The sequence below is a fragment of the Stenella coeruleoalba genome, assembly GCF_951394435.1.
Source record: "Stenella coeruleoalba genome assembly, chromosome: 13".
Classification (NCBI taxonomy): domain Eukaryota; kingdom Metazoa; phylum Chordata; class Mammalia; order Artiodactyla; family Delphinidae; genus Stenella; species Stenella coeruleoalba.
Genome location: NC_137159.1, coordinates 69,761,669 through 69,786,758, shown reverse-complemented (window position 1 = coordinate 69,786,758; position 25,090 = coordinate 69,761,669). Strand labels below are relative to the sequence as shown.

Here is a 25,090-nt window from a genome sequence, read left to right as displayed (position 1 = left end):
TGATCTCCCAGTGCTGGCAGTGGGCATTTAAAATTTTTTTCTGTAACAGGTTTAAAGGAGGTGAGGGAGGAAATGTCCCATATTTTAACCCAGGCTAATTCCCTGGCTTAATGTGCTCTTAATCCCCTGCTCTCCGAACTTCTTGGTCGCAGTAGCAGTTATCCCCTCCCTTCTAAATGCAAACCTCAAACACCTAGCACCGGCCTGACACTCAGCAGGGGCAACCAGCTTGGGTTTAGCTACTGATAAACTTTAAAAAATTACTGATGTAATTTTGGCCCCATGGGGCTATAGCCTAGACCTGTTATCTCTCAAGGATAATTCCCTACTCAGCGCATATACTTATTTAAACTATTGCTACTGGCACACTGTCTTCCTAAAGGGTGTCTTTCCAGCAGTGAATGAGAGTGTCTTTTTTTCCACACCTATGAAAAAGGTTTGTTATTTATATAATTGAGGCTGTCTGTGACAGCAGCAAAGACCTCCCAGCTGGCTGGGAAATGTCTGGAGAGAGCCAGGAAAGGAGGCTGGCCTGGGGTATTGTTATGGTTGGGAGGTAGGGCCGGGATGAGGGTACCCAGCACACACAGTAAGAACCTCCCACCAAAGGAGAGAGCACCCAGGGTTTTTTGTTTTTGTTTTTTTTTAAGTCAGCTGCCCAGATGTGGAGCAAAGGGGAGAAAAGGCATGAGGCTTAAAAGCTCAAACAGCAACAAAGGGAGTCAGATTCCTTATCACAAAAAATGTCTGGCTTTAGGCCAAGCAGCTTATTGATCGCTCTGAGTCTTTATGGTACCTTTGCTCTCTCTCCCATCTCTCGTGTGACCGCCGATTCCCACTGACTTTCTCGTGGCATCCTACTCCCAGCCGTAGACAGGCACACACGCTTGTGCTTGTGTCTCTTCTCACAGGTGGTGGAGACATGAACCGGGACCTAGAGGAGTTAGGGGTCAGAACTATATCTTGCCTCTGATTCCTCAGCCCCTAGGGAAGGTTAAAGCTGGAGGTCACAACTAAAGGAGAGAGATTGAGGCCCGAAGAAAACTCGTTCCCCTCCCCCGCCCTCCAGACTCCTCACCCCAGCTAGATATGGGACAAGGATCCAGGCAGGTGTTGGACTCTTGACTGCTCCAAGATTTTGGCACTCCTAAATCTCCCTACCACTTGTACACTTGGAAAAATTAATTTAAAAAAGAAAACTCCGATCCCACCTCCAGCCCCGCCCTCCCCCCACCGTGCCCCGCCCCCAGTCAGACCGCCCACAAACCACCACAGCCCCCCCAGGACTCTCCGCGCTGCTGGTGACCGGGGGCCGTGGCCGTGGCTGCTTTTGCTCTGGGCGCCCGGATCTGGGGCCGCCGCCGCTGCCGGAACGGAGACGCAGGGAATCCACTCTACAGCAATGCCCTATACCAGCCCCGGAGGGCCCCAAGGAAGAGTGAGGCATGGCCCGTGGAGGGGAAGGTGCTGGACATCCCCAGCAAGAATCAGAAGGGCCAAAGCTTCTATTCGATCTCTTTCCCCCAGCCCCCCACCCGCAAGCGGCATCTGGCTCCCAAATCTTGCCCCAGCCCCAGGCCCAGTCACCTCATCTCTGCAGTTGGAGTCCCTCCTGGACCAGGCTCCTCTGGGCAGCCAAGGCCAAGAGGGTCCCTTGAAGTGGGGAGAGGAATCAGAACCCCCAGAGACCCAGAGAGGACCCCCCCCCCCAGCGGCTACGTAAAGAGGTGACTTATTCCAAGAGCATCATGGAGTCCAGCAGTTCATCCTGAGACCCACCCCCTCTCATTTCTGTGCGGCTGGACCTCTCCCTTGCCCCCAGAACACCCAGTAAAGGCTCGTGAAGAAAGCAAAAAAGAAAAAAGAAAACTCCATTTGCCTCTGGGTAGGTCTTATTCACCACGCGATTATCTTCTTTGGCCTCACACTTGCCTGTGATTTGAGTAGGCAGGCAGTACAGCTGAGAAAACGGTCAAGAAGTTGTGGCATCCCTAAGGTTGCAGGGCCGGTCTAGGATTAGGACCTGCATTTTCTTACTACTCCAGTGCCCTTTCCCGAGTTAACCTCAGGCCAGTGGGATAAGATTCTGCCAAATGTTATCCAGCTTGTTTTCGAAAGGATGTTAATTCTCAGTAAGAGCACTATGAATTTTTCGTTGGCAATGCGACACACACACACAAAATGGTGCCTCTTAAGGGACTCCTGAAAAGTTTAATTGTGCTTCTGTGCACTTAACTTTCACTCCCCCCAACCCCTGCCTTCCGTACCATTTTCCTCTGCTCTCCTTTTCCTAAGTTTGTGATTGCGAGTGGTGATGGTGGGATTGTCCTAGGTTTCAGCCCTACTGAAAACCGCTACAGAAGACAATTCCTTGATGGATATATTCTAGAGAACATAGGGGCCGAATGCACAAAGTATCAATGGGAGCTCAAAAATGAATGGACGACGAGTAGATGGATACAGTATACTTTAGTTCAAACTTTCCGAGCGATCGTACTATTCTACCCGCTCCATGAGGAAAGGACAACGCTTGTATCCTCAGCGCTAGCACAGTGATTGGCATAGAGTAGGCACTTGATTATATTTGATGAATGTGATTTTGAGGAATATTTGATGAATGAAGAATCAATCATCAGGGTCAGTAAGTGACGAATCACAACTTGGTGCAGCTCTTAAATCTTCCAGCCTCCGTTAATACCCCCGGGCCTTCGTGGGGATTACCCGAATTGCAGGAGAAAGGAATAAAGCCCCAAGCTGGGATATAGCTTTCGGAACACCAGTGGGCAGAGCCTGAGGGAATGCGCGCGCAACCACGCCAGCTGCGGATTAGGTGACTTTTTCCCTGGCAACGGCTTGTTGTTAGCAACGGCTTGTTGTTAGCAGCAAGGCGGTAGTCCGGCGGTGGTCCAGGCAGAGCTAGCTGCCTGGGGGCGGGAGGCACCTGCCATGAATCCGCCGGGATCCCTGAGGGTCCTGGAGGAGAAGGAGAATTTAGCCACTCCGATTGTCGGGCCCTCGATACATTCTGATAACCCTCAGGAGCGGATCCAGGCCCGGCGCCTCCGCATCGCGGCGCGCCTGGAAGCTCGGAGGCGGTGAGCTGGGTTTTGGGCGGGTCCCGCCAAGGAGCGCCCAGGGGGCGGTGACGCGGTGCGGGGATGAGGGGGTGGCTTCTCCGGGCCGGAGCCCCTGCGGTGAGGGGGCGGCGTGCCCTACGTGTGAGCCGGCCTTGTTTCTTGATAAGATAGAAAACATTTCTACCAGAAGGTTCAAACAAAGCATGGGATATTAAAACATTGAACACACTAGTAAAGTCAAAGACGGAAATCATAATCCCTCCAGCATGTTCATGGAGAGCCTGCTGCGCCAGGCACTGGGGGCCATACCCTGAAGAGGCGGGCTCCATGACCTGCCCGCCGAGGTCTTTCTTTCCTCCTTCCTCCCAGCCTGCCTTCCTTCCACAAGTAGTTATGGAGTGGACCTCGGCTGTCACTTCTTCTGGTCTCAGTGGCTTATCTGGGTGTGTGACACCCTTTTCCTGCAGGCTCTGAGGCTGATAACCACACCGTTCTCAGGCCGGGGTTGCCGCACCTGTCCATGCACAGACGGAGTGGCCTTGTCTTAAGGGGGTACAAAGGTGAACCTGCGTGACCCCCTGAACACCCTCTCAGTGTGACAGCACTTGTACCTTGTCCTGCTGGTCACGGTCAGCTGCCCTGCCAAGATGGTGCTTCTCTTCTTGTCTGCTGGCCTTTGGACACAAGGGCCCTAAAGTGATGTGGCTGGGTTCCAATAAAACTTTACTAAAGAACACTGAAATCTGAATTTCATATAATGTTCATGTGTCACAAAATATCCCTCATATTTAGATCTCTTTTTCTAAATTAATAAATTTCATACTTTAGAGAAGTTTTAGGTTCACAGAAAAATTGAGTGGAAAGTACAGAGATTTCCCATATACCCCCTAGCCCTACACATGTATAACCTCCTCCACTATCAACCTTCCCCACCAGAGTGGTACATTTGCTACAACTGATGGATCTTGATAGATATATAATGACATGTTTCCACCATTACCGTATTGTACAGAATAGTTTCAGTGCCCTAAAAATCCTCTGCGCTCTGCCTATTCATCTTGATCTTAAAAAAAAAATTTTGAAAATGTAAAAATCATTCTTCACTTGTGAGCCATACAAAAACAGGTGGGTCAGATTTGACCCATAGGCCAATGTTTGCCAACCCTGATGTATAGATCAATGTGATGTTCTGTGGGATATTCAGATGGTCCTGATCTATTCAGACTATATTTTGACAGATCAGGAGAGTTAACATGGCTCTGTGAGTGAGAGGCCTATGTGAGTATACATTGTCTGTTCCACGTAAATGTGAACTTCCTGATCCTTTTTCCTGATTGAGGTAGAAAATAATGCATTTGGCCCAATCAGTGGCTACATTCCATGTCCCTAAGGCCACAGTAACCTGCTGTAGCAAAGACACCCGACCTGCATGTCAGCTGCGATCAGGACTGCTGCTTGGTTGAGCTTGCGGTAATTGACAGTTATTATCTTGGATCCATCCAGTTTTTGCAGGACCAGACCAGTGAATTAAATGGAGATTTGATAGGCACCACCACTCGCAAATCCTTGAGATCCCTAAGGGTGACACTAATCCCCACCATCTCCCCCAGTTGACAATACTGCTTTGTCATGCACTCGGGTGAAGTTTCGGAGTGTCCATTTGACCTTCCACATGGTGATAGCTCTTACCCACAGGCCAAGGACCTAGTGTGAGAATTTCTCAAATTTCTAAGTATGTTAAGATCACTCTGGTTGCTCTTTGGGGAATGGTTTGGAGGAGCCAGAAGTGAAAGTAAGGAGTCCAGTTAGGAAGCAGTTGTATTTGTCCAGGTGAGAGATGCAGTTGGTCTGAACTAGTTAGTGGCAGTGGTTTGGAGATAAAGCAGATACACTCCAGACATATTTTGGAATTGAAATTGACTGGATTTACTGATTGATTGGACATGCTGATGAAATGCAGGGGAAAAGCTAGAATGGCTTGAACAGCTGGGTAGATAGATGGCAGTACCTTTTATTGAGACGGTAAAGACAGTGATGGGGGCAGTAAGGCAGGAGTTGAAAATCAAAGGTTTGGTTTTGTCCATATTAAGGGAAGTCAAATTTTGTAAGACATTAAAATTGAGATGTCCACTAGGCAGTTGGGTATGGGTCTTAACTCAGAAGAGATCTGGATTAGAGGGACCAGTGCAAAGAGTCAGCAACATTATGATTGTATTTTAAACCATAGGAATGAATTAAATTACACTGGGAAAGAGGATTAAAAAGGGATGAGAAAAGTGTTCATGGCTAAGTCTTAAGAAAGCCCAGCATTTAGAAGTTGATGGAAGAGGAAACGCTGACAAGGAGAACAAGATAGAATGGCCAGTTGAGGCTGGTAGAAAAACAAATAAGTGAGGTGCAGTAGCGTACCTAATGAATTTGACGCCTGGAGCAGGTAATTTCTAAAACACAGATAATAACAATAGCCTGAAAAGAAAAGCAGACAATGAACATTTTCTTTTATTGAAATTTGTTATATTACCATGCCGGTAATTTTTAAAAAATAAAAATAAAATTTACAATACAAAATGAGAAAGAAGTAATGGATGAATACTTTTATATATGTTTTTAAAAATTATTTTTGGCTGCGTTGGGTCTTTGTTGCTGCACGCAGCCTTCTCATTGTGGTGACTTCTCTTGCTGCAGAGCTCGGGCTCTAGGCACGGGGCCTTCAGTAGTTGTGGCTCATGGGCTCTAGAGTGCAGGCTCAGTACTTGTGGCACACGGGCTTAGTTGCTCCATGGCATGTGGGATCTTCCTGGACCAGGAATCGAACCCGTGTCCCCGCATTGGCAGGTGGATTCTTAACCACTGCGCCACCAGGGAAGTCCCAATGAATACTTTTAAATTACATGTAGGGAATTCCCTGGTGGTCTAGTGGTTAGGACTTTGTGCTTTCACTGCCGAGGGCCTGGGTTCGATCCCTGGTTGGGGAACTAAGATCCCACAGCGTGGCCAAAAGAAAAATTACATGTGTTTTGGGGAAAAAAAAGGAAGAAAAAAGCATATGAAGAAATGTTCCCAAAGGAGTGAATTCGCAAGACTTAGAGAATGAGTTGTGTATAGAATGACAGAATAGAAGTAACTCAAGTTCAGTTTCTTCATGTTTCTAATAACTGGGCTAGTGTTGTTTATGTCAAATCCCTAATCTGCTGGGATATATAGTACCTGGGGGGTTGTGGACGTGCCCTGTGCTGAAGTGAGCTGGGACAGTTCTGAACCATTTCAAATGTGCTCTCAAAACACCATTTTTTAAGTCCTATGCGTAGCTGAGTCTGTGTGTCAGAGACCAACTGTATAATTGCAAGTTCTACAAATTAACTTCCTCCTTCAAGGATAAGAAATAGAAAGGTGCTATATTGACGCTTACATATATATTATTAAAAAACAGTAGGGATTTCCCTGGTGGCACAGTGGTTAAGAATCCGCCTGCCAATGCAGGGGACAGGGGTTCAATCCCTGGTCCGCAAAGATCCCACATGCGGCAGAGCAACTAAGCCACAACTACTGGGCCTGTGCTCTAGAGTCCACGTGCTGCAACTACTGAGCCCACATGCCACAACTACTGAAGGCCGCACTCCTAAAGCCTGTGTCCTGCAACAAGAGAAGCCACTGCTCGCCGCAACTGGAGAAAGCCCAAGTGCAGCCACTAAGACCCAAAGCAGCCAAAAATAAATTTAAAAAATTTAAAAACCCACAAAAATTACAAAAAAAAAGATTTAAAAATCAACAGTACTGCAGCAATTTTTTGGAACTTAGATTAACAAAAGATTTTTCAGAAAGAAGTGTTTTATGAATTGTTTTGTTGCTGGCACAGGGTGATAATAAAAAACAGACCGACTTTAGTCAGTTGTGTTGTTTTAAAATTAGCCTTGGGCTCCTTGATTTCCTATGGTGCCCACTGCCCTAACTGCCTAGATCTCGGTGGGTCATTGAGTTGTAGTTTTAGAGGGGAAGCTGTTAACAGAATTAAATGCCATATGAAGATAAAGAATAAGATTAATGGCTAAAGCACCCAAAACTCTCAATCTCTAGTTTTTCAGTTGACATTTCAAATTCCTGAGAGATGTCACTTCTGAGTCAAGATGGTGGATAGAACACAAGCATTTACCTAGGATCTCTATCAAAAATGAGATATAAAGGGATTAAGTAAAAACGATGTAAACCCACAAAGTCAAGCAAAACAGGGGGACTCAATAGCAACAACATTTTGGAAGCTGGGACGTATATAGACAGATGGTAAATGGCTTAGCAGATTGAAGAGTATGGAAATATAAACTAGGAGTGAGGAAAGCTGAGAGCCCCCTTCATTTCCTCTGCAATAAACCTCCAAAAGGCAGCATCAGGTTTACCCGGATAGGGGTGAAGAAGGAACTAAACTAAGGAGAATTGATTGGAAAATTAATAGATGTCAAGAACCTTTCTCCCACTTTGCACAGTTGACCAGAGGTTTGGAGAAAGTAAAATGGAGGATGCATGGTTTGGGGGATGCTGGGCAGAGAGGAGGCAAGGACATGGTACTAAAAGCAAAGGGATTCCACGGACACATGCACACTGGAGCTGAGCGCCTCCCCCTCCCCGTTCCTGGAATGCTGGCAGGACCTGCCCCTTGCAGGCAGGAGACTGGAGAAATCCCTCTGCAGAATCTGACCAGCCCAGAAGGAGGGACTTGAAGACACTGAAATCAGGTTTGCCCGGGAAATGGTTCAGGTAGATTGTCCTGCACTGAAGTTCACAACTGTTATACCACACACTTGCACTCAGCACTTTCATAAGCTTTTTCGCCTTAGCATGGAAAGGTAGCCAAGGATTTTGAGACGTCTGAAGAAAGTGTTTAACGTGAAAGGTAGACACCAAAATGAATAAACAGAAAAAAGCAACTTAGAGGAAATTGAGACCATGTAGGAAGAAAACAACAAAACACAATGAAAACACTGTCTTTAAGTACACTTGAAACTTAGATAATGTTATATACCAATTTTACTTCAATTAAAAAAGAAAGACAGGGACTTCTGTGGCAGTCCAGTGGTTAAGACTCCATGCTTCCAATGCAGGGTTCGATCCCTGGTTGGGGAACTAAGATCTCGCATGCTGTGCAGCACGGCCAAAAAATAAAAAAGAAAAGAGAGAAAAAAGGAAAAAATGACTGTCATTAATCCTCAGAAGAAGATATACAGATCGCCAACAAACACATGAAAGAATGCTCAACATCGCTAATCATTAGAGAAATGCAAATCACAACTACAATGAGGTATCACCTCACACCAGTCAGAAAGGCCGTCATCAAAAAATCTACAAACAATAAATGCTGGAGAAATAAATGGTGTGGAGAACGGGGAACCTTCTTGCACCGTTGGTGGGAATGTAAATTGATACAACCACTATGGAGAACAGTATGGAGGTTCCTTAAAAAACTAAAAATAGAACTACCATACGACCCAGCAATCCCACTACTGGGCATACACCCTGAGAAAACCATAATTCAAAAAGAGTCATGTACCACAGTGTTCATTGCAGCTCAATTTACAATAGCCAGGACATGGAAGCAACCTAAGTGTCCATCCACAGATGAATGCATAAAGATGTGGCACATATATACAATGGAATATTACTCAGCCACAAAAAGAAACGAAATTGAGTTATTTGTAGTGAGGTAGATGGACCTAGAGTCTTTCATACAGATTGAAGTAAGTCAGAAAGAGAAAAACAAGTACTGTATGCTAACACATATATATGGAATCTAAAAAAAAAAAAAATGGTTCTGAAGAACCTAGAGGCAGGACAGGAATAAAGACGCTGGTGTAGATAATGGACTTGAGGATATGGGGAGGGGGAAGGGTAAGCTGGGACAAAGTGAGAGAGTGGCATTGACATATATACACTACCAAATGTAAAATAGATAGCTAGTGGGAAGCAGCTGCATAGCACAGGGAGATCAGCTTGGTGCTTTGTGACCACTTAGAGGGGTGGGACAGGGAGGGTGGGAGGGAGACGCAAGAGGAAGGGGATATGGAGATATATGTATATGTATAGCTGATTCACTTTGTTATACAGCAGAAACTAACACAACAATGTAAAGCAATTATACTCCAATAAAGATGTTAAAAATAAAAAAAGAATCTTCCTGTTAATGCAGTAGACGCGGGTTCGATCCCTGGTCCAGGAAGATCCCACATGCCGTGGAGCAACTAAGCCTGTGCGCCACAACTACTGAGCCTGTGCTCTAGAGCCCATGCACCACGACTACTGAAGCCTGCACACCTAGAGCCTGTGCTCCGCAACAAGAGAAGCCACCGCAATGAGAAGCCCACACACCACAATGAAGACCCAACGCAGCCAAAAATAAAAGTTTTTAAAAAAAGGATCCTCAGAGAAAAAAGAAAAGATAATTGCAAACATGAAACAAGAATAGGATGCTACTAAAATAATCTAGAGATCAAAACAGAGCTCTTGGAAATTAAAAATAAGGTCGAAATGGGAAACAGTAGAAGGGTTGGGAAGTAAAGGTAATGGAATTGCCTGGGAGATAGAACGAAAAGGAAAAAAGATAGAAACTAGTAGAGAAAAAGATTTTTTAAAAATTAGAGGACTAGGGCTTCCCTGGTGGCGCAATGGTTGAGAGTCCGCCTGCCGATGAAGGGGACGCGGGTTCGTGCCCCAGTCCGGGAAGATCCCACATGCCGCGGAGCGGCTGGGCCCGTGAGCCACGGCCGCTGAGCCTGCACGTCCGGAGCCTGTGCTCCGCAACGGGAGAGGCCACAACAGTGAGAGGCCTGCGTACTGCAAAAAAAAAAAAAAAAAAAAAAATTAGAGGACTAGTCCAGGAGATCTAGTATCTGCTTTCTAGATCCAGAAAGAGAGAGTAAACAGAAGGGTGGAAATGATCACTGAAAGAATTCAAGAACATTTCTCAGAACTGAAGATCCTGAGTTCCCTGGTTGAAAGGGGCCACCTGACAGCAGAATGAATGAAAGTAGACCCACCCCAGGCACACCACTGAGCATGTTCAGAACACCAAGACCCGAAAGAAGGGTCCTGCAAGCTTCCAGAGTGAACAGCGATGACAATAGTAATGACGACTCTCACATACAAAGAAAGGATTACGAAACAGGGTGACGTCTGGTTTCGTAAGCAGCAACAGTGGACACCAGAAGACCATGAGCAATGCCCTCAAAGTTCTAAAGAAAACGGTTTTCAACCTGGAGCTCTAAACCCAGCCGAACAATCAATTACGTTTCAATTTTTTAAGTCCTGAGAAAGGACTATGACTTGCCTGGAGGTATGGTTATTCAAGATGGCAGCTCCCACTGAGACCATATGGGTGGCAGTGGTGGGGAAGCAGTTTCCCAAAAGAGGGATCCAGCTCAAACCTGAGGAGACAGAAGCCTGGGATGGCAACGTTAGGGAATACGATAGGTCAGCACCGACCAAGAGAAACACAATACGTAAATTAGCATCCACATTAAAAAAATAGAACAGGTGAAATTAACTTTTGTGATTTATCTTGTTGAACTCACTATATAAAAATACTATTTTAACATGTAATCAGTATAAATCATATTGAGATATTTTGCATTTTTTTTATTGAAAGTCTTCAGAATCCATCTAGTCCATATTTTACACTCATAGCACATTTCAGTTTAGATCATTTCAAGCGCTCAACAGCCACATGTGGTTAGTGGCTATCATACTGGACAGTGTGGCGCTAGGCAGTCAGAAATGACAAGTACAAGGCAGCAATGGGATTAAGGCTGAAACGAGATGATAAGAATGTGTAGCATAGTTATTTTTCTTTCTGGAGCACAGGTCTTTGCTCCAGGAAGTAGTTGGAAGGATTATTTAGACAGAGGTGGTAATTAATTGGTGGTCAAAGTAGAAAGTCAGGTGAATGAGTGTGTTTTGGATGGTAATGAGAACACCATGAGCCTGGCAATATCTGAAGCCCTGAGTAGAATGAAACAAATCGTTTTCTCCGTAAGGGCAATGAGCAGGTTCAATAAGGGTATGGAAGTGAATGAAATGACGAGGAAAAAGAGTTTCAGCTGGATTGGGAGTGGGGTGAGGGGTGCTAACTCAATTCCAGCTCTCAGAAATGGTGTAGCACGATGTAGGGCTGTGCTGACCTTTGAACAAAGGGAAGGGAGGTGGAAGTCAGGGAGAGAAAAAGTCAAGAAAGAATGAAGAGTCAAGAAAGGCATCTGCTTCTTTCACCATGGTTGAAGTCATAAGATGATGGTTTCATTTTTCTTAAGGCAGAACTGGGAATCCTCATGGCCTCTGTGCGCCAGAGGAGACAGTGGACCTCCACCATGTAAGTGGGGTGGGTCTTGGTGGGGTCATTCCCCCATACCTCCCCCAAAGAAGCCCAGAATCTGGAACCTTATCTTTCCCCCGTCATCTTTGGTCTTATTTTCTGATTAACACATACACACATATGCGCTATTTATAAAATTCATGCAATAGAAAAATGTAGAAACTATAAGTCCTCAGTAAAGTTCTCTTTCCTTAAATAATTCCTGTCATCTGTTGGTCATAAATCCTTCCAAGATTTTTCCGTGCATATGTGTATAAGCCTATTTTAAGAAGAAAATCTATATTATACTTTACATATTGTTCTACAGCTGGCTCTTTTTACTTACATATTGTGGACATCTTTCTGTGCTGCTAGATAGCACATCATTTTTTTTTAATAGGCTACAATATATTTTCTTGTATTGTTGCCTCACAAGTTATTTAAACAGGCAACTATTAACATGTATGTAGAATGCTTCCACATTCCTGCTAGTAGAGAGAGTGCTGCAGTAATCATTCTCGTGCATATTTCTTTTTGAACTTGTGAAAGCTTTCTGTGGAAAGTTCGTAAAGGTTCAGTCAGACGGGAGGCCCGTGTAAGATTTGGAAAAGTCTTGCCAAATTGCCTTTTGAATGGGTTGTGACCCTTCACATTCCCACCCATGGAGTATGAATCAATGGTCACTCACACCCTCTGCCCCACCAGATACTATCAACTTTTAAATCTTTTCTCTTGATAGGAGAATGAGGATACCTCACAGGGTTTTCAATTTCATTTTTCTGGTTATATGTGAAGTTGAACGTATCTTCAAATGTCTATTTGCCATTTGTATTTCTTCTGTAAACTGCTTGTTCACATCCTTTGCCAATTTTCCTATTTGGTATTTTGTCTTTTAAAAAAATTAATTTAACTTTTAAAAATTTAAGTATAGCTGATTTACAATGTTGTGTTAATGGTATTTTGTCTTTTCTGTATGGATTTGAAGGATCCCATTCTATTTTAGAGCAGAAGTTTGTCAAATATCTTTTACCAGTTTATCCCTTGACTTTCAAGGATAAAATGTTTAATTTTTTTTGGCCATGACACGTGGCTTGTGGGATCTTAGTTCCCCCACCAGGGATTGAACCCCAGCCCAAGGCAGTGAAAGGGCTGAGCCCTAACCATTGGACCACCAGGGAACTGCTAAAATGTTTAAATTTTAGGAAGTAAAACCTTTCACTCTTTTTTGTTTTTCTAACTTTGATCTTACTCTAATAGAGGTTCTCTCCTGTATTTAATTCTAGTGTTTTTACGATTGTGTTTTTTTAGTATTCAAATTTTTATCCATATAGAATATATTTTTGTATATACTGTGATGTACTATGAAATTTTAAAATATAGACTCTAAGTACTAAAAGTAACTTCAGTTTCTCTACTTTTTTCCATCACAGGGAAGCTCTTGGAGAACATTTAGACGGGAAGGAGAGGGAAGAAGATCAAAGCAAGAGCTACAAACAGAAAGAAGAAAGCAGACTGGTAAGAACTGGGGAGTTACTGGGTCGCGACTGTCCTGTAGGACTGGGGCTTTGCTCTTCCTGTGCTGTGCCTTTGGTGGGCTACAGTGCCAAGCCCCGCTCCTCCCTTCTTTTTCCCTCCTGTCCTCTCCCCTCCCCCTTTCCCCTCTCCTCGCAGAGGAGACCATCTCACTTCCCAACTCTTCCACTAATTCCTCCGCGGCGCAGGTTGAACCCTTTGACTTCCCGTCTGTACCATTCGTTTCATTTTAGATACTTTTCTGCCTTGTATGACTTTTCGAAGATGTGTATGCGTGCGGTGTCCCCAGTGGAACTGTAAGTTCTAGGAGAGCGAGGGCCTCTTGGTGTAGCTGTGGAGTAGGGCAGAGCTTGTGCCCAATAAACTCTAAAAGGAAGTCTTTGATCGCTCTCCCGTGGCGATGACAAGGGCTCCTGAGACATGAATAAAGGACTTGGAGCGAGAGGCGCAGGAGCGATAAACAGTAGTTCAAAGCAGCGCGCCGGAACTGGCACACTGCCGCGTTTACTTAATTAATTGCATGACAGTGACACCGTGGGCGTTGAGATATGGGAAAGAGCTCATCCAGACGGCCTGGTCAGGGAAGGTTCCACGGAGAAAGTGGGGTTTGAGCTGGGTCTTAGACAAGTTAAATGGGATTTATAAAAGTGGAGAAGAGAGATCACTGCTAGCAGAAATTGAAGTGTATTTACTGGGAGAAAAAAATATTCAAATTACTGAAATATTATTATAGAGCATAGAGGTATCTAGCAATAGTTGACAACCTGTGCTGTACTGGATCAAGGATAAAATATTTTATTGTAGTGGAAAGAACTTTGAACTATTATGGGTTCTTGATCCAGATCACCCCTTTATACTTAGGGTACTTCATCTAAAGGCTGGTGATCTCTGAGTGTTTCTGTGTAGAATAAAAAGGGTATTATATATAATCTTGAAAATACTGTTGTGGTAGATACTGCTATCATCCTGGAAATACTGATATACTGTTCAGTATATTTTCAATTTTAGAGTGTAAAATTGAGTGTAAAACCAGAGAGATAACGTTGTTTTCATCAGTAGCTTTCCCAGGTTCCTCTCGCTTAGGACTTAAATCACGAAGAGTGTTGCCATTGAAGAGAAATGTATAAAGAAAATGCTACCTTTCTCAATATCAAGGTATTAACAACCAGGTCTGTCCTAGACCTGGGCAGGAGGGGCCCCTGTCCTGCACCTTATCAATCGTTTTTTTAAATGATAGTTCTTCTTGTTTCCTGTTTAATCTTGGTCTACTCCAACTTTTTAAAGTTTTCTTCTAGAAGCCTCATCGTTTTACTGTTTACATTTGGGTCTATAATCTTAGACCAAAACGGATCTGGAATCCATTTTTGTGTGTGGTGTCAAAGTGGGGCTCAAGGTTCATTGTTTTCTAAATGGACCTTTAATTAACCCAGCACCATTTAGAGAGAAGATCATCCTTTCCCCTCTGCATTGCAATGCACCCTTGTTGCAAATCAGGTGAGCCTACTTGTTTGTTTCTAGATTCTCTATTCTGTTCCGTTGGTCAATTGTCTTTATGCCAATTCCACACTATTTTAATTACTGTAGCTGCACGACAGGCCTTGATATCTGGTGGGGTAAGTCCTCCAACTTTATGGTTCTTCAAGATGGTCTTGGCTGTTCTTGACCCTTTGCATTTCCATATAAATTTTAGAATTTGCTTCTCAATTTCCACCAAAAAAAAGCAGCTGGGGTTTTAATTGAGATCGGATTGAATCTATAGATCAATTTGGGAAAAAATTAATATCTTACCAATATAGAGATTTATAATCTGTGAGGATAAATTATCCCTCCTTTTATTTAAGTATTCTTTAATTTCACTCAGCAATGTTTTATACATTTTCTTTTTTTAATTATTATTTATTTTTGGCTGCACTAGGTCTTCACTGATGCGTGCGGGCTTTCTCTAGTTGCAGCGAGCGGGGGCTACTCTTCGTTGTGGTGCCTGGGCTTCTCATTGCGGTGGCTTCTCTTGTTGTGGACTACAGGCCCTAGGGAGTGCAGGCTTCAGTAATTGTGGCACGAGGGCTCAGTAGTTGTGGCGCATGGGCTTAGTTGCTCCATGGCATGTGGGATCTTCCCGGACCAGGGATTGAACCCGTGTCCCTGTGTTGGCAGGCAGATTCTTAACCACTGCACCACCAGGGAAGTCCCTATACTTCTTGAAGTTATAATTGTTCATTGTTGATTATGTAAAAGTACAATTGGTTTGTTTTTTTTTTTTCTTTTGCGGTACGCGGACCTCTCACTGTTGTGGCCTCTCCCATTGCGGAGCACAGGCTCTGGATGCGCGGACTCAGTGGCCATGGCTCACGGGCCCAGCCGCTCCACGGCATGTGGGATCTTCCTGGACTGGGGCACGAACCCGTGTCCCCTTCATTGGCAGGTGGACTCTCAACCACTGTGCCACCAGGGAAGCCCACAATTGTTTTTTCTTTTTTTTTTTTTTTCCACAATTGGGTTTTATATATTGATCTGATATCCAGCAACCTGGTCAAATTCATTTATTAATTCTAATAGTTTACCTGTAGGTTCTTTTTGTTTTTGTTTCTTTTTACATATATAATCATCGGAAAATGACAGTTTTATCTTTTTCCGTTCAATTTTGATACCTTAAAAGTTTTTTTCTTGCCTTATTGCTCTAGATAGGCCCTCTAGCCCATTGAATAAAAGTGGTAATGAGGAGGGTCCTGTGTCTTGTTCTGGCCCTCCTCTGGATGCACCCCCTCAAGTGAACTTGCCTCAAGTCTACTCAGAGCCCAAGTGCCCCCATTAGATCACTCTCTGAGTGTCACAGAACTCCAGATTCCCTGCCCAAATGGTTCTGAACCCACTTTCAAGGCCTGCATGGGCCTCTTCCCAGGGTCTGTCCTGCTCAGGGCAGACAAGGCCTCAGGGATGACCAGGGGTTTAAATGGAGCTCGCACGTATGGTCTGGGAAATTCACATGCCTGCATCTGAAGGACTAGGAGTGTGAAGAGAATGGGGTGAGCTCCAGGCTGGTGGCCAGAGACTGGCTCTCCCCTAGCCACCAAGTTCTGAAAGGAACTCTGATAGGTAGTCTGAATTCAAACTAGGACTTATAAATTGTTATGAAGGTGCCAAGGTAGGTGGATAGAACATATTTAGTGGTTTATTACACTGAATTGTATTTTTAAATATTTAGATATATGGTATGTGGACCTTCACTTAAACTCTCATCCTGGGTCTCAAAAATGTTAGGGGTGTGTCAATCTGATGGTAACATTTTCTGTTTTACTTTGAGACTTAAATACTTGATTCAGAAATTTCTGATGTTCGCATTGTCTGAGTAGAAAATAGAAAATTGCTCTAAACTACAGGAAAGCCATTGCTTCCTTATGCATGTAAGACCGTTTGGCACAAGTGATAAGGCTGCAGCTGTTTAAAAAGGCCTGGAGTACCCTGGATAGCTGGGTGGAGGTTCAGTTCTGTATTCATTAAAACTGTATTTCAAAATTTCCTTAGAAGAATGAGGTGAAATAGAGTCTCTGATCATTTCAGTGAATCCCTGGAGCAGAGATATTTATAAGTTCCTAGTTCAGAAATGATTCGAGAGTTGAAAAATTTGTAAATTCCAAAACAGACTTGGAAAAACTCAGGCATAACCTAAGGGTACTTGAACTTTTTTTGAGAGGATTTATCATCTTGAAATCATGACATCACCAAAAGTTCAGGAGGGAAGGTACTGCATGTGAAATTTACCAAGAGGAATTTAGAAGGGGGGTACCAGTAGCAAAATTCCTGGGCCTTTGAGGGAGGGGTCAGTGCAGTCGGCTACAATTCTCTCCTGTATTAGAACACCTATAGCAAGAGGTTCCACGTAACATTAGCTTAAACAAGGTAGAAGCTTATTTCTCTGGTTCACGTAATAAACAGTTCAGAGCAGAAATAGTCCAGGGCTGATATGGGGGTTTCTTTGAGGCTGGGAACCTCACCTCCTTCCACCCTTGCTTAGGTTGCCTTCGTCTGCTCACCACGTCACATGCCAGCCTGGGAGACAGAGAAAAAGGGGGCAGCAGAGGGCACACCTTTCCCCTTCAAGGCACAATTCAGAAGTGGCACATACACTTCTGCTCATGTGTTATTGGTCAGATTGCAATCTAGCTGCAAGGGAGGTTGGGAGATGTATCTATTTTGGGAGGTCAAATGCCTAGCTAAAATTTGGGTGTTCTGTTATTAAAAGAAGAGGGGGAAATGGACATTGGAGGACAATTATTATTATGTGTCTCACACCCCCAGCTGAGCTTCTTAGAAAGGACCCTGGCAGTGTCAGTCACTTGGAAGCCTGCTGGGGAAAGTGCTGAGATGTACCCAGAGCGGATGCCCGCGTACTGATAGGCTGGTCCCTCCTTTAACGAGAATAAACTAAAGTACCTCCAGAATTGCAGAGTGCTATTAAATTGTAAGCTGTAACATCACATCACAAGTGTCCTGGTGGAAACAGGTTGCTAAGTAGATGCTACGCTTTAAAGTCTTAAGGTAGATTTTTTTTAATATTTATTTTTTATTTCTTAATTTATTTATTTTTGCCTGTGTCGGGTCTTAGTTGCGGCATGTGGGCTTCTCTCTAGTTGTGGCGTGTGGGTTTTCTCTCTCTAGCTGTGGCGCGGGCTCCAGAGCGCATGGGCTCTGTAGTTTGCAGCACACGGGCTCTCTAGTTGAGGCACACGGGCTTAGTTTCTCCGCCGCACGTGGAATCTCATTTCCCCGATCAGGGATCGAACCCGCGTCCCCAGCATTGGAAGGCAGATTCTTTACCACTGGACCACCAGGGAAGTCCCTTAAGGTAGCTTTTAATTCCTGCTTGGTTGGATTGAACACCTACAGACAGTTGTGCAAATGTTTCTAACTTTATACATTCTTCTTGGTTTTCAGAAGTTGGCTAAGCTGCTGCTCTGTGGCACCGAGTTGGTGACAAATATCCAGGTAGCTGCAGATATCAGGGAGGTCCACAGGAGAGTCGAGGAAGAGGAGATAAAGCGTCAGAGGTGAGGGTGAGGACCGCCCCCCCCCCCCCCCCCCCGCCCCGGCTCTGCAGTGAAGTATCTCCTCTCTGGGTCCTCAAATTCTCCCTGTCTTTGTCAAACCTATCTAGTAGAACCCACTTCTTGCCCCTTTCGAATCCTCCCTCCCTCTTTCTTTCCTTCCCTCCCTCCCTCCCTCGTTGCTTCCCTCCTCCTAAGTATTACCTTCTTAATGCGTACAAGCCCTTTGGCTACAAAGAGGAGTGGACATGGCCTCTGCTCTTGACTTACACAGTCTAGTAGAGCCAGATGTGCAAACGCCCAACCATGATTTGTGTTAAAGGCATGTATAAGAGTCCTGGAAACACATATGAGGAGGCCTTTAATTCTCTCTGGAGCGATTAGAGAAAACGTTCCAGGCAAAGTGATATTTGAGTTGGGAGATAAGGGATGAAGAGGAGTTGGAGTCAAGGAATGGGCATTTTAGGAGCAACTTGGGCAGAGGCGTGAGATTGCATGATGTTTGGGAATGGCATGAGAGTGAGGGATGGATGGGGGGTGGTGGAAGAAAAGAGACGAGGCTGAGCAGGTACATTAGGCTGTTCTGGATTTAAATTAATCATAACAACCAGACCCATAAACACTACGTACAAATGTAACAGCGTGTTAAAGATGGTAAAGACTCCGTGCCTAGAAGGACAGAGGGTCAGAGGGACGATGGGGTCCCGCGGCCGACCCTCAGCTCCAGGCCTTGGCAGGCAGGCAGGCTGTGGGCGGTCAGCTTGCCCGATGGAGGCAGGCGTAAGCTGCTTAGGAGTCAGCTTCTAAGTTTTGTTTGCCCACAGAAGACCGATAGCAGCAGGAACAGAGGTTCTCATGTAATCTCTTCCTTTGGCTTGTTCTTTAATTAATCTCCTACCTATAGTCCAATTACAAGAACAGCCCACGGGGCCGTTTTGCTCATCTCAGTAGGTACATACACAGTACAATTTTTTTTTGATTGATTGATTTTTATTTATGTATTTTTGGCTGCCTTGGGTCTTTGTTGCCGTGCACAGGCTTCTCACTGAGGTGGCTTCTCTTGTCGTGAAGCGCGGGCTCTAGGCGCATGGGCTTCAGTAGTTGTGGCATGAGGGCTCAGTAATTGTGGTGCATGGGCTTAGTTGCTCCACAGCATGTGGGATCTTCCCAGACCAGGGCTCGAACCCGTGTCCCCTGCATTGGCAGGTGGATTCTTAACCACTGCACCATCAGAGAAGTCCCCACAATATAATTTTAACACAGTACAATTTTAACAACAATATTTTCAGTTGTTTAACATAAGTCGTTCTCCCCACCAGCAACTTTGCCAGTGTCACCAAGATATAATTTATTCTTGAAACTTCCCACTGCCTGTCATGGCTTATACCAGGGACTGAATTGGCGGGGACAGCTGCAGAAAGTCCCTGAGGGTCCCGTTGAGGAGTTAGGCTTCTCTTGAGGAAAAATGGAAGGTCCTCTGAGGAAAAAGGAAGGTCGCTAGTGGCAGAGTTACAAGATAAATGTGGGTTCTGGAAAGATAATCTAACAGCTGTTTCTCATTTTTTAGAAAAAAAAAGTTAATTGAATTATAAGATGTACTATGTACCCTAGCTTGGAAGGTGGGAAGGAGAAGGGGATCATAAGATAATTATGTTGTGATTCTTGTCCTTAAGGGAGTTTGAACCCTCGTTTGGAGACAGTCTCATAGAAGGACAGTCTGTTAAATTTGGGAGAGGGTCACAGGCATATGTCCTGGCCCCTGTTCTCAGAAGGGGCCTCACATCTCAGCCCTAATACCTCTTTCTATCCAGCCCCGTCCTCAGTGTTCTCCATCACATGGTTTCTTTGGAATTTCTGGAATTCTGGGAGATCATCTCTATTTTCCATTACTAATGGTGGAGTTTTCCTTTTTGTATGTTCCACTGGTCATTTATTGGTGATTTGGGAGAGGAATGGCCAGACAGTTGAGGTCATGTCAATAGTAAAAAATAATGAGTGCCATTTGTTAAGTGACTACTGTGCTGGGAATAATTTTATTTAATCCTGACAACAGCCATAGGAAGGTAGTGATAAGTGGAATATTTATAAATGGAATGGAATATTTATAAATGGAATAGTTCCTGCCATATTAATAAACAAAGGATGTCACAGTCATCAATGATTGCAGCCCTCCAGCGTGAGCCAGTGAGCCCTGAGGAGACTCAGGGTTGAAAAGAATACCTGTCATCTAGCAGCCATCAGACTGCAGCCACTCCCTGCAGTGAGCCCTGAGGAAACTCAGGATGTGTCACGATGCTGGCCCCAGATAGCTGAGATGCGTATCAAAGGAATGATTTGAGTGAGCCCAGGCTCTTGCATCTTCCCATACATAGAAAAGCGCTAAATTGCTTAACTTGAGATATCTGGTTTCCTTTAACAGTAATCTTTTGACGTTCCCAACTGCCTGCAAAACTCCTATTTATCCAGGCTCCTCCCAGCGCCTCCCAGGAGCAATTTCTCAGAGTTATCTGAAACTCTGTCTTCCGGGCTGCGGTCCTCATTTTGCCCCCAATAAAACTTAACTCGCAACTCTCACGTTGTGCATTTTTTGTCAACAGTTGATCCTTTCATCCTCTCTATTCTACAGATGAGAAAAATGGGGCCTGCAGAAGTTAAGCAATTTCTCTAAAGTTGAGAGCCAAGTGGCAAAATCAGTATTTGAACACAAGCTATGGGACTTGTGACCAAGTGGTTAACTGCTGTGTGTCACCATCTTAGAAGTATGTGACAAATTGACTCTTGATCTGTGTGTGTGTGTGTGTGTGTGTGTGTGTGTGTGTACAGCCTTAATGTTGATCCGTTTTTGTTATGTGTCACTTTGTTTATTTGGTCTCAGTTACTTGGAGTCAAGCATTAAACTAAAAGAAGATTTCTCAGAGCCCGGTTTGGTTTTCAGGCAGAGCTGGGTACCTGGGCCTGTTTTACAGACCCTAGAGAACCAGACTGCTTTCTTGGAAGGCAGCCTCAGGAGCTGGGCTGTTTGTATTTGCAGACTTGAAAAGCTGGAGAATGAGGTCAAGACCAGTCAGGACAAATTTGATGAGATCGCCATGAAGTGGGAGGAGGGCAAACAGAAGAGGATCCCCCAGGAGCTGTGGGAAATGCTCAACGCCCAGCAGGTGCACTGCGCTGGGCTGGTAGAAGATAAGAACAAGCTGATCAGCGAGTTACAGCAGGCAAGAGCCTGGCCCTCGGTCCTGGCTGCCGGGGATGGAGCTGGGGGATGTTAGCTTCTCCTGAATGGAGAAAGGCCGAGGCTTTACTTCGTTACCCAGAATGCGATATAGCTCAGGCAATACACTTTTTTAAATTTATTTTTTATTGAAGTATGGTTGAATTACAATGTTGTGTTAATTACTGCTGTACAGCAAAGTGACTCACTTATACATATATATACATTCTCTTTCATGTTCTTTTCCATTATGGCTTGTCACAGGATATTATTCATTGCTTAGCTGGAGCACCCTGGGCTTTCTGGGAGGCTGCAGGGAGATTTGCAGCAAGTAGTCATTGAGGGGTCTGATCCTGTGCTGCTCGTTGAGACTTTGCCCCGAGCTGAGCCCACGGCCTCCAGACACCCCAGCCTCTCCCGAGCACCTTCCCGTTGTGCAGTTATAATTCCTAGTGCGTGATGCTGATGGGAGAAGTCCCCCCCCCCCCGCCCCCCGCCACCGCCCCGGGGGTGAGGCGTGGCTGGCAACTTCTGGCTTCTGTCTCAGTTGATGACCAACCTTTGACGTGCTCTTCTCTAGGAGTTAGAAACAAAGCATGATCAGTACGTGAAGGATTTGAAGAAACAGTCGGGTGACATCTGCCTGCTCCTGGAGAGGATGGAAGAACAGGTGAAAAATGTGATGAAAACCTTTCGCCAGGAGCTCCAATACATCGAGGTGAGGTGATGGCATGCGAGAGAGCTGCCCTCTGCCTCTGGGAGACCCCTGGGAGGAGTCCCCTGGGAGGTGGCTGCCTGTGGCCTAGCCACCCAGGGAGGGGCCCCAGATGTCTTGGTCCTCTCATTGCTGTCTCTACTCTAGCGTTTCGTTCACTTCCTTATTGATACATTCACTCCTCCAACAAACATGCAAGTGTCTAAATGGCAAGCACTGTGCCAGGGGCTGGAGATACAATCGCGGAAAAAGTCCTGGATGAAGCCTGTATTCTAGCAGGAGACAGCTAGACAATAGAGATAAATTACTAAGTATATAAGTTGACAGGTGTGATAAGCACTTGGAAAGAGAATAAAAGAGGGGTAAGAGGTGTGGAGGAGGGAGATTGGTGCTCCAGAAGCAACAGGCATTTGTGAGCCATTTATTTGATGTGTTTATGACAGTCAGGGATGGAGGGAGAGGAAAGGGGCGTGCCAAACAGGATCCAGGATCCAATATTCTGGATTCGCATGAAATGTTAAGGATTGAGATCGAGAAAGACCTTTCCAAAATGGAAGAGAGCCCAGAGGTGGGGACCTGTCTCTCTGGATTATTACAGACTCATTTCTGCATTCCTGAGTCTACCCCATCCCCTGTTCTGTGAGCTCCATGCTGCCTTTGCTTCATGGGAGCCCCAGCCATAGCGATGCTCGAACCCGAGTCCCGGCTGAAGTCATGCCAGGGTTGGCCCTGTGACTGCAAGGCGCTGGCTTCCTGCCTCGCTTATCCAGTCGACACAGGGCAGCTGGCACGTTTCCTCTCACAGTCCGCGTGAAGCATAGATTTCGTAACACTTTCCACGCAACACATTCCACAGTCTTTTGGTTGCATGAAACTTGGCAAGTCGATTTGACTTTGTGGGTGGCAATGTGGCACTGGTGCTGTTGTCTGAGATTTCTTTGATGCTGTGGGACCTGCCTGATTAAAACAGACACAAGAGCCCTTTTCCTTCTGGGTCGCAGAAAGCATTTGAGGTGGAGCGACAGGAGCTGCTGACCAGCAATAAGAAGAAATGGGAGCAGGCCCTGCAGGCTCACAGTGCCAAAGAGGTCAAGGGGCGGCCGATGGGGGAGGGGCAGGGGTGTCAAGGGTGGTCCATGGGGTCTGGGGTGACTCCTCTTGGGGCTGAATTTGCTAGCCTTTTTGGACCTTGGGGAGGAGTGCCGTGGCCAACATCCCTGACTGCACCTGCCAGTTAGTTAACCAGCGGGGACTGCGGATGGCGCCCTCTCGTGGTGGTGGTCAGTACCACCCGTGCAGCCCGCTGTGGTTTCCACAGTCCTCCCACTCTCTACTTTATTTCCTGGGTATCTCCCCCAACCATGGCTATTTGCCGCCCACAATGATGTTTTAAGACACATTTTAAAGGGTGTGGGGTTTTCGCTTTATTTCAGAGACGTAAAGAACAAAGAAATAATATGACCAAGATCCACTGGGTATTTTTTTTTAGAAATACAAATGTCTGACTGCAGGGTCTGCCTTCCTCTTAGAGTTTCTGGAGTAGAACCCCATTAGGCAATACAAGCCATAACCTGGGAGTTCAAAGCCTTGGGGCACAGGGGTTCTGAGGGCAGACACACTCCCTCCACAGTCGGAACAGGGACGGGACCTGCCCTTCCCCTTGTCTCCCTGTGCCTTCAGCTGGAGTATCTTATGAACCGCATCAAGAAAGTGGAGGACCACGAGAAGCAGCTCAACAAACAGAGGATCTGGGACTGCGAAGAGTACAACACGATCAAGATCAAGCTGGAGCAGGACGTGCAGGTGTGACTCGCGTCTGGGCGGCTGAGCAGGCGGAGAGCACCTGTGAATGTCTCTTCCTTAGCAACCACCCATGATATTCTAGAGCTAGTCCATTCAACCAGTCCCTACTTGTTATCTGCTCTCTTTTAAATGATCGTCTTTGAAGGAGCTCATGTACAGGATACACGTGGAGGAATGCTTTCTTTAATAAACCAGTGGAAAACTGCCAAGATGCTGAAGGGGTCTGGAAACCATGGCACGTGAGGGACCGTTGAGAGAATTGTGTATTTTCGCGGGGTGAAGGGAAAATGGCCCTAGGGTCAGGTAGCTAGCTGTGTCACACGGCCAGTGCTAGGACAACCACCGCCCAATGGGTGTCTACCGTATCCCAGACACTTAATACACAGTGTCTCTAACCCTCACAGTCACGTGAAGGGGAGAAATCACTAATGGCATTTTATACACGAGGAAACTGAGGCTCAGAGACAAGGCTACTTATCTGGTAAGTGGTAAGCCCTGGATTGAAACCCAGTTCTGTGTGTCTCAGTAGCCTGTATCCTTCCCAACATGCCACACAGCCCCCTGACTGACGGTTGAACGTAGCAGTAAGGCAGGTTCTGACTCACCATCAGAAAGAACCTCCTCAGACTTAGAACTGTCTAATACAGAAAAGGGTCAGCCCACAAAACAAAGAGTCCCTTATCTCATAAAGTATTCACAGACTGAATGACTATGTCTGTCTTCAGTGTAGAAGAAGGATTCCTGCCGTGGGAAGGAGGTTAGATTTTTCTGGTTTCTAAAGTTCTTTCCAAACCTAGGATTCTGTATTTCAACATCAGTTAAAAAAAAAAAAAATCCCTAATTATATTTAGATGATGTAATGTAATTGTGTCTTATTATTCAAGCATGTTCATGTTCTATTCATTTCAGTCTTTCTCCAGAAAAACGTGTTAGATTAAAGCTTTTCCACACAGCCTTTGGTAGAATTTCAGGTCTTAACTCCTCTTGTAGCTTTGTATAACGAGGTTAAATTAAAAAACCCTGTTAGCGAATTCCCTGGCTGTCCAGTGGTTAGGACTCGGCGCTCTCACTGCCATGGCCTTGGGTGCAGTCCCTGGTCAGGAACTAGGATCCCGAAAGCCACAAGACAAGGCCTGAACAAAAGCAACCCCCGCCCCCAAACCCTATTAGATTACAAATATTTTTCCAGTTGAGAATTTCCTTGAGCCTTTCTTATATTAATGTCACAGAGCTGAGCGTTAGACAAAGGACAGTAGAAGTCTGTAAGAAAGCCGCACTGCTTCTGCGGGCTGTACACATTACACTTTTAATGAAAATGGCTATTGTTAAGCTTTCTCAAGTTATCTTGATTCTACGATCATTTATATGACGAAAGTA

General features: G+C 45.3%; 1 protein-coding gene across 2 annotated transcripts in view; it reads left to right on the top strand.

The window, feature by feature from the left end:
- Positions 1 to 2,946: 2,946 nt before the first annotated feature.
- The window catches only part of DRC1 (dynein regulatory complex subunit 1), a gene marked incomplete at both ends in the record, with an annotated part of 46,133 nt that continues 23,989 nt past the window's right edge, over positions 2,947 to 25,090 (top strand). For both annotated transcript variants that reach the window (XM_079940898.1, XM_079940897.1), the window contains 7 exons: positions 2,947 to 3,095; positions 12,840 to 12,924; positions 17,875 to 17,987; positions 21,016 to 21,199; positions 21,776 to 21,913; positions 22,912 to 22,998; positions 23,591 to 23,713. In XM_079940898.1, coding sequence (XP_079797024.1) covers positions 2,947 to 3,095; positions 12,840 to 12,924; positions 17,875 to 17,987; positions 21,016 to 21,199; positions 21,776 to 21,913; positions 22,912 to 22,998; positions 23,591 to 23,713 — 879 coding nt within the window. The remainder of the gene's footprint in view (positions 3,096 to 12,839; positions 12,925 to 17,874; positions 17,988 to 21,015; positions 21,200 to 21,775; positions 21,914 to 22,911; positions 22,999 to 23,590; positions 23,714 to 25,090) is intronic.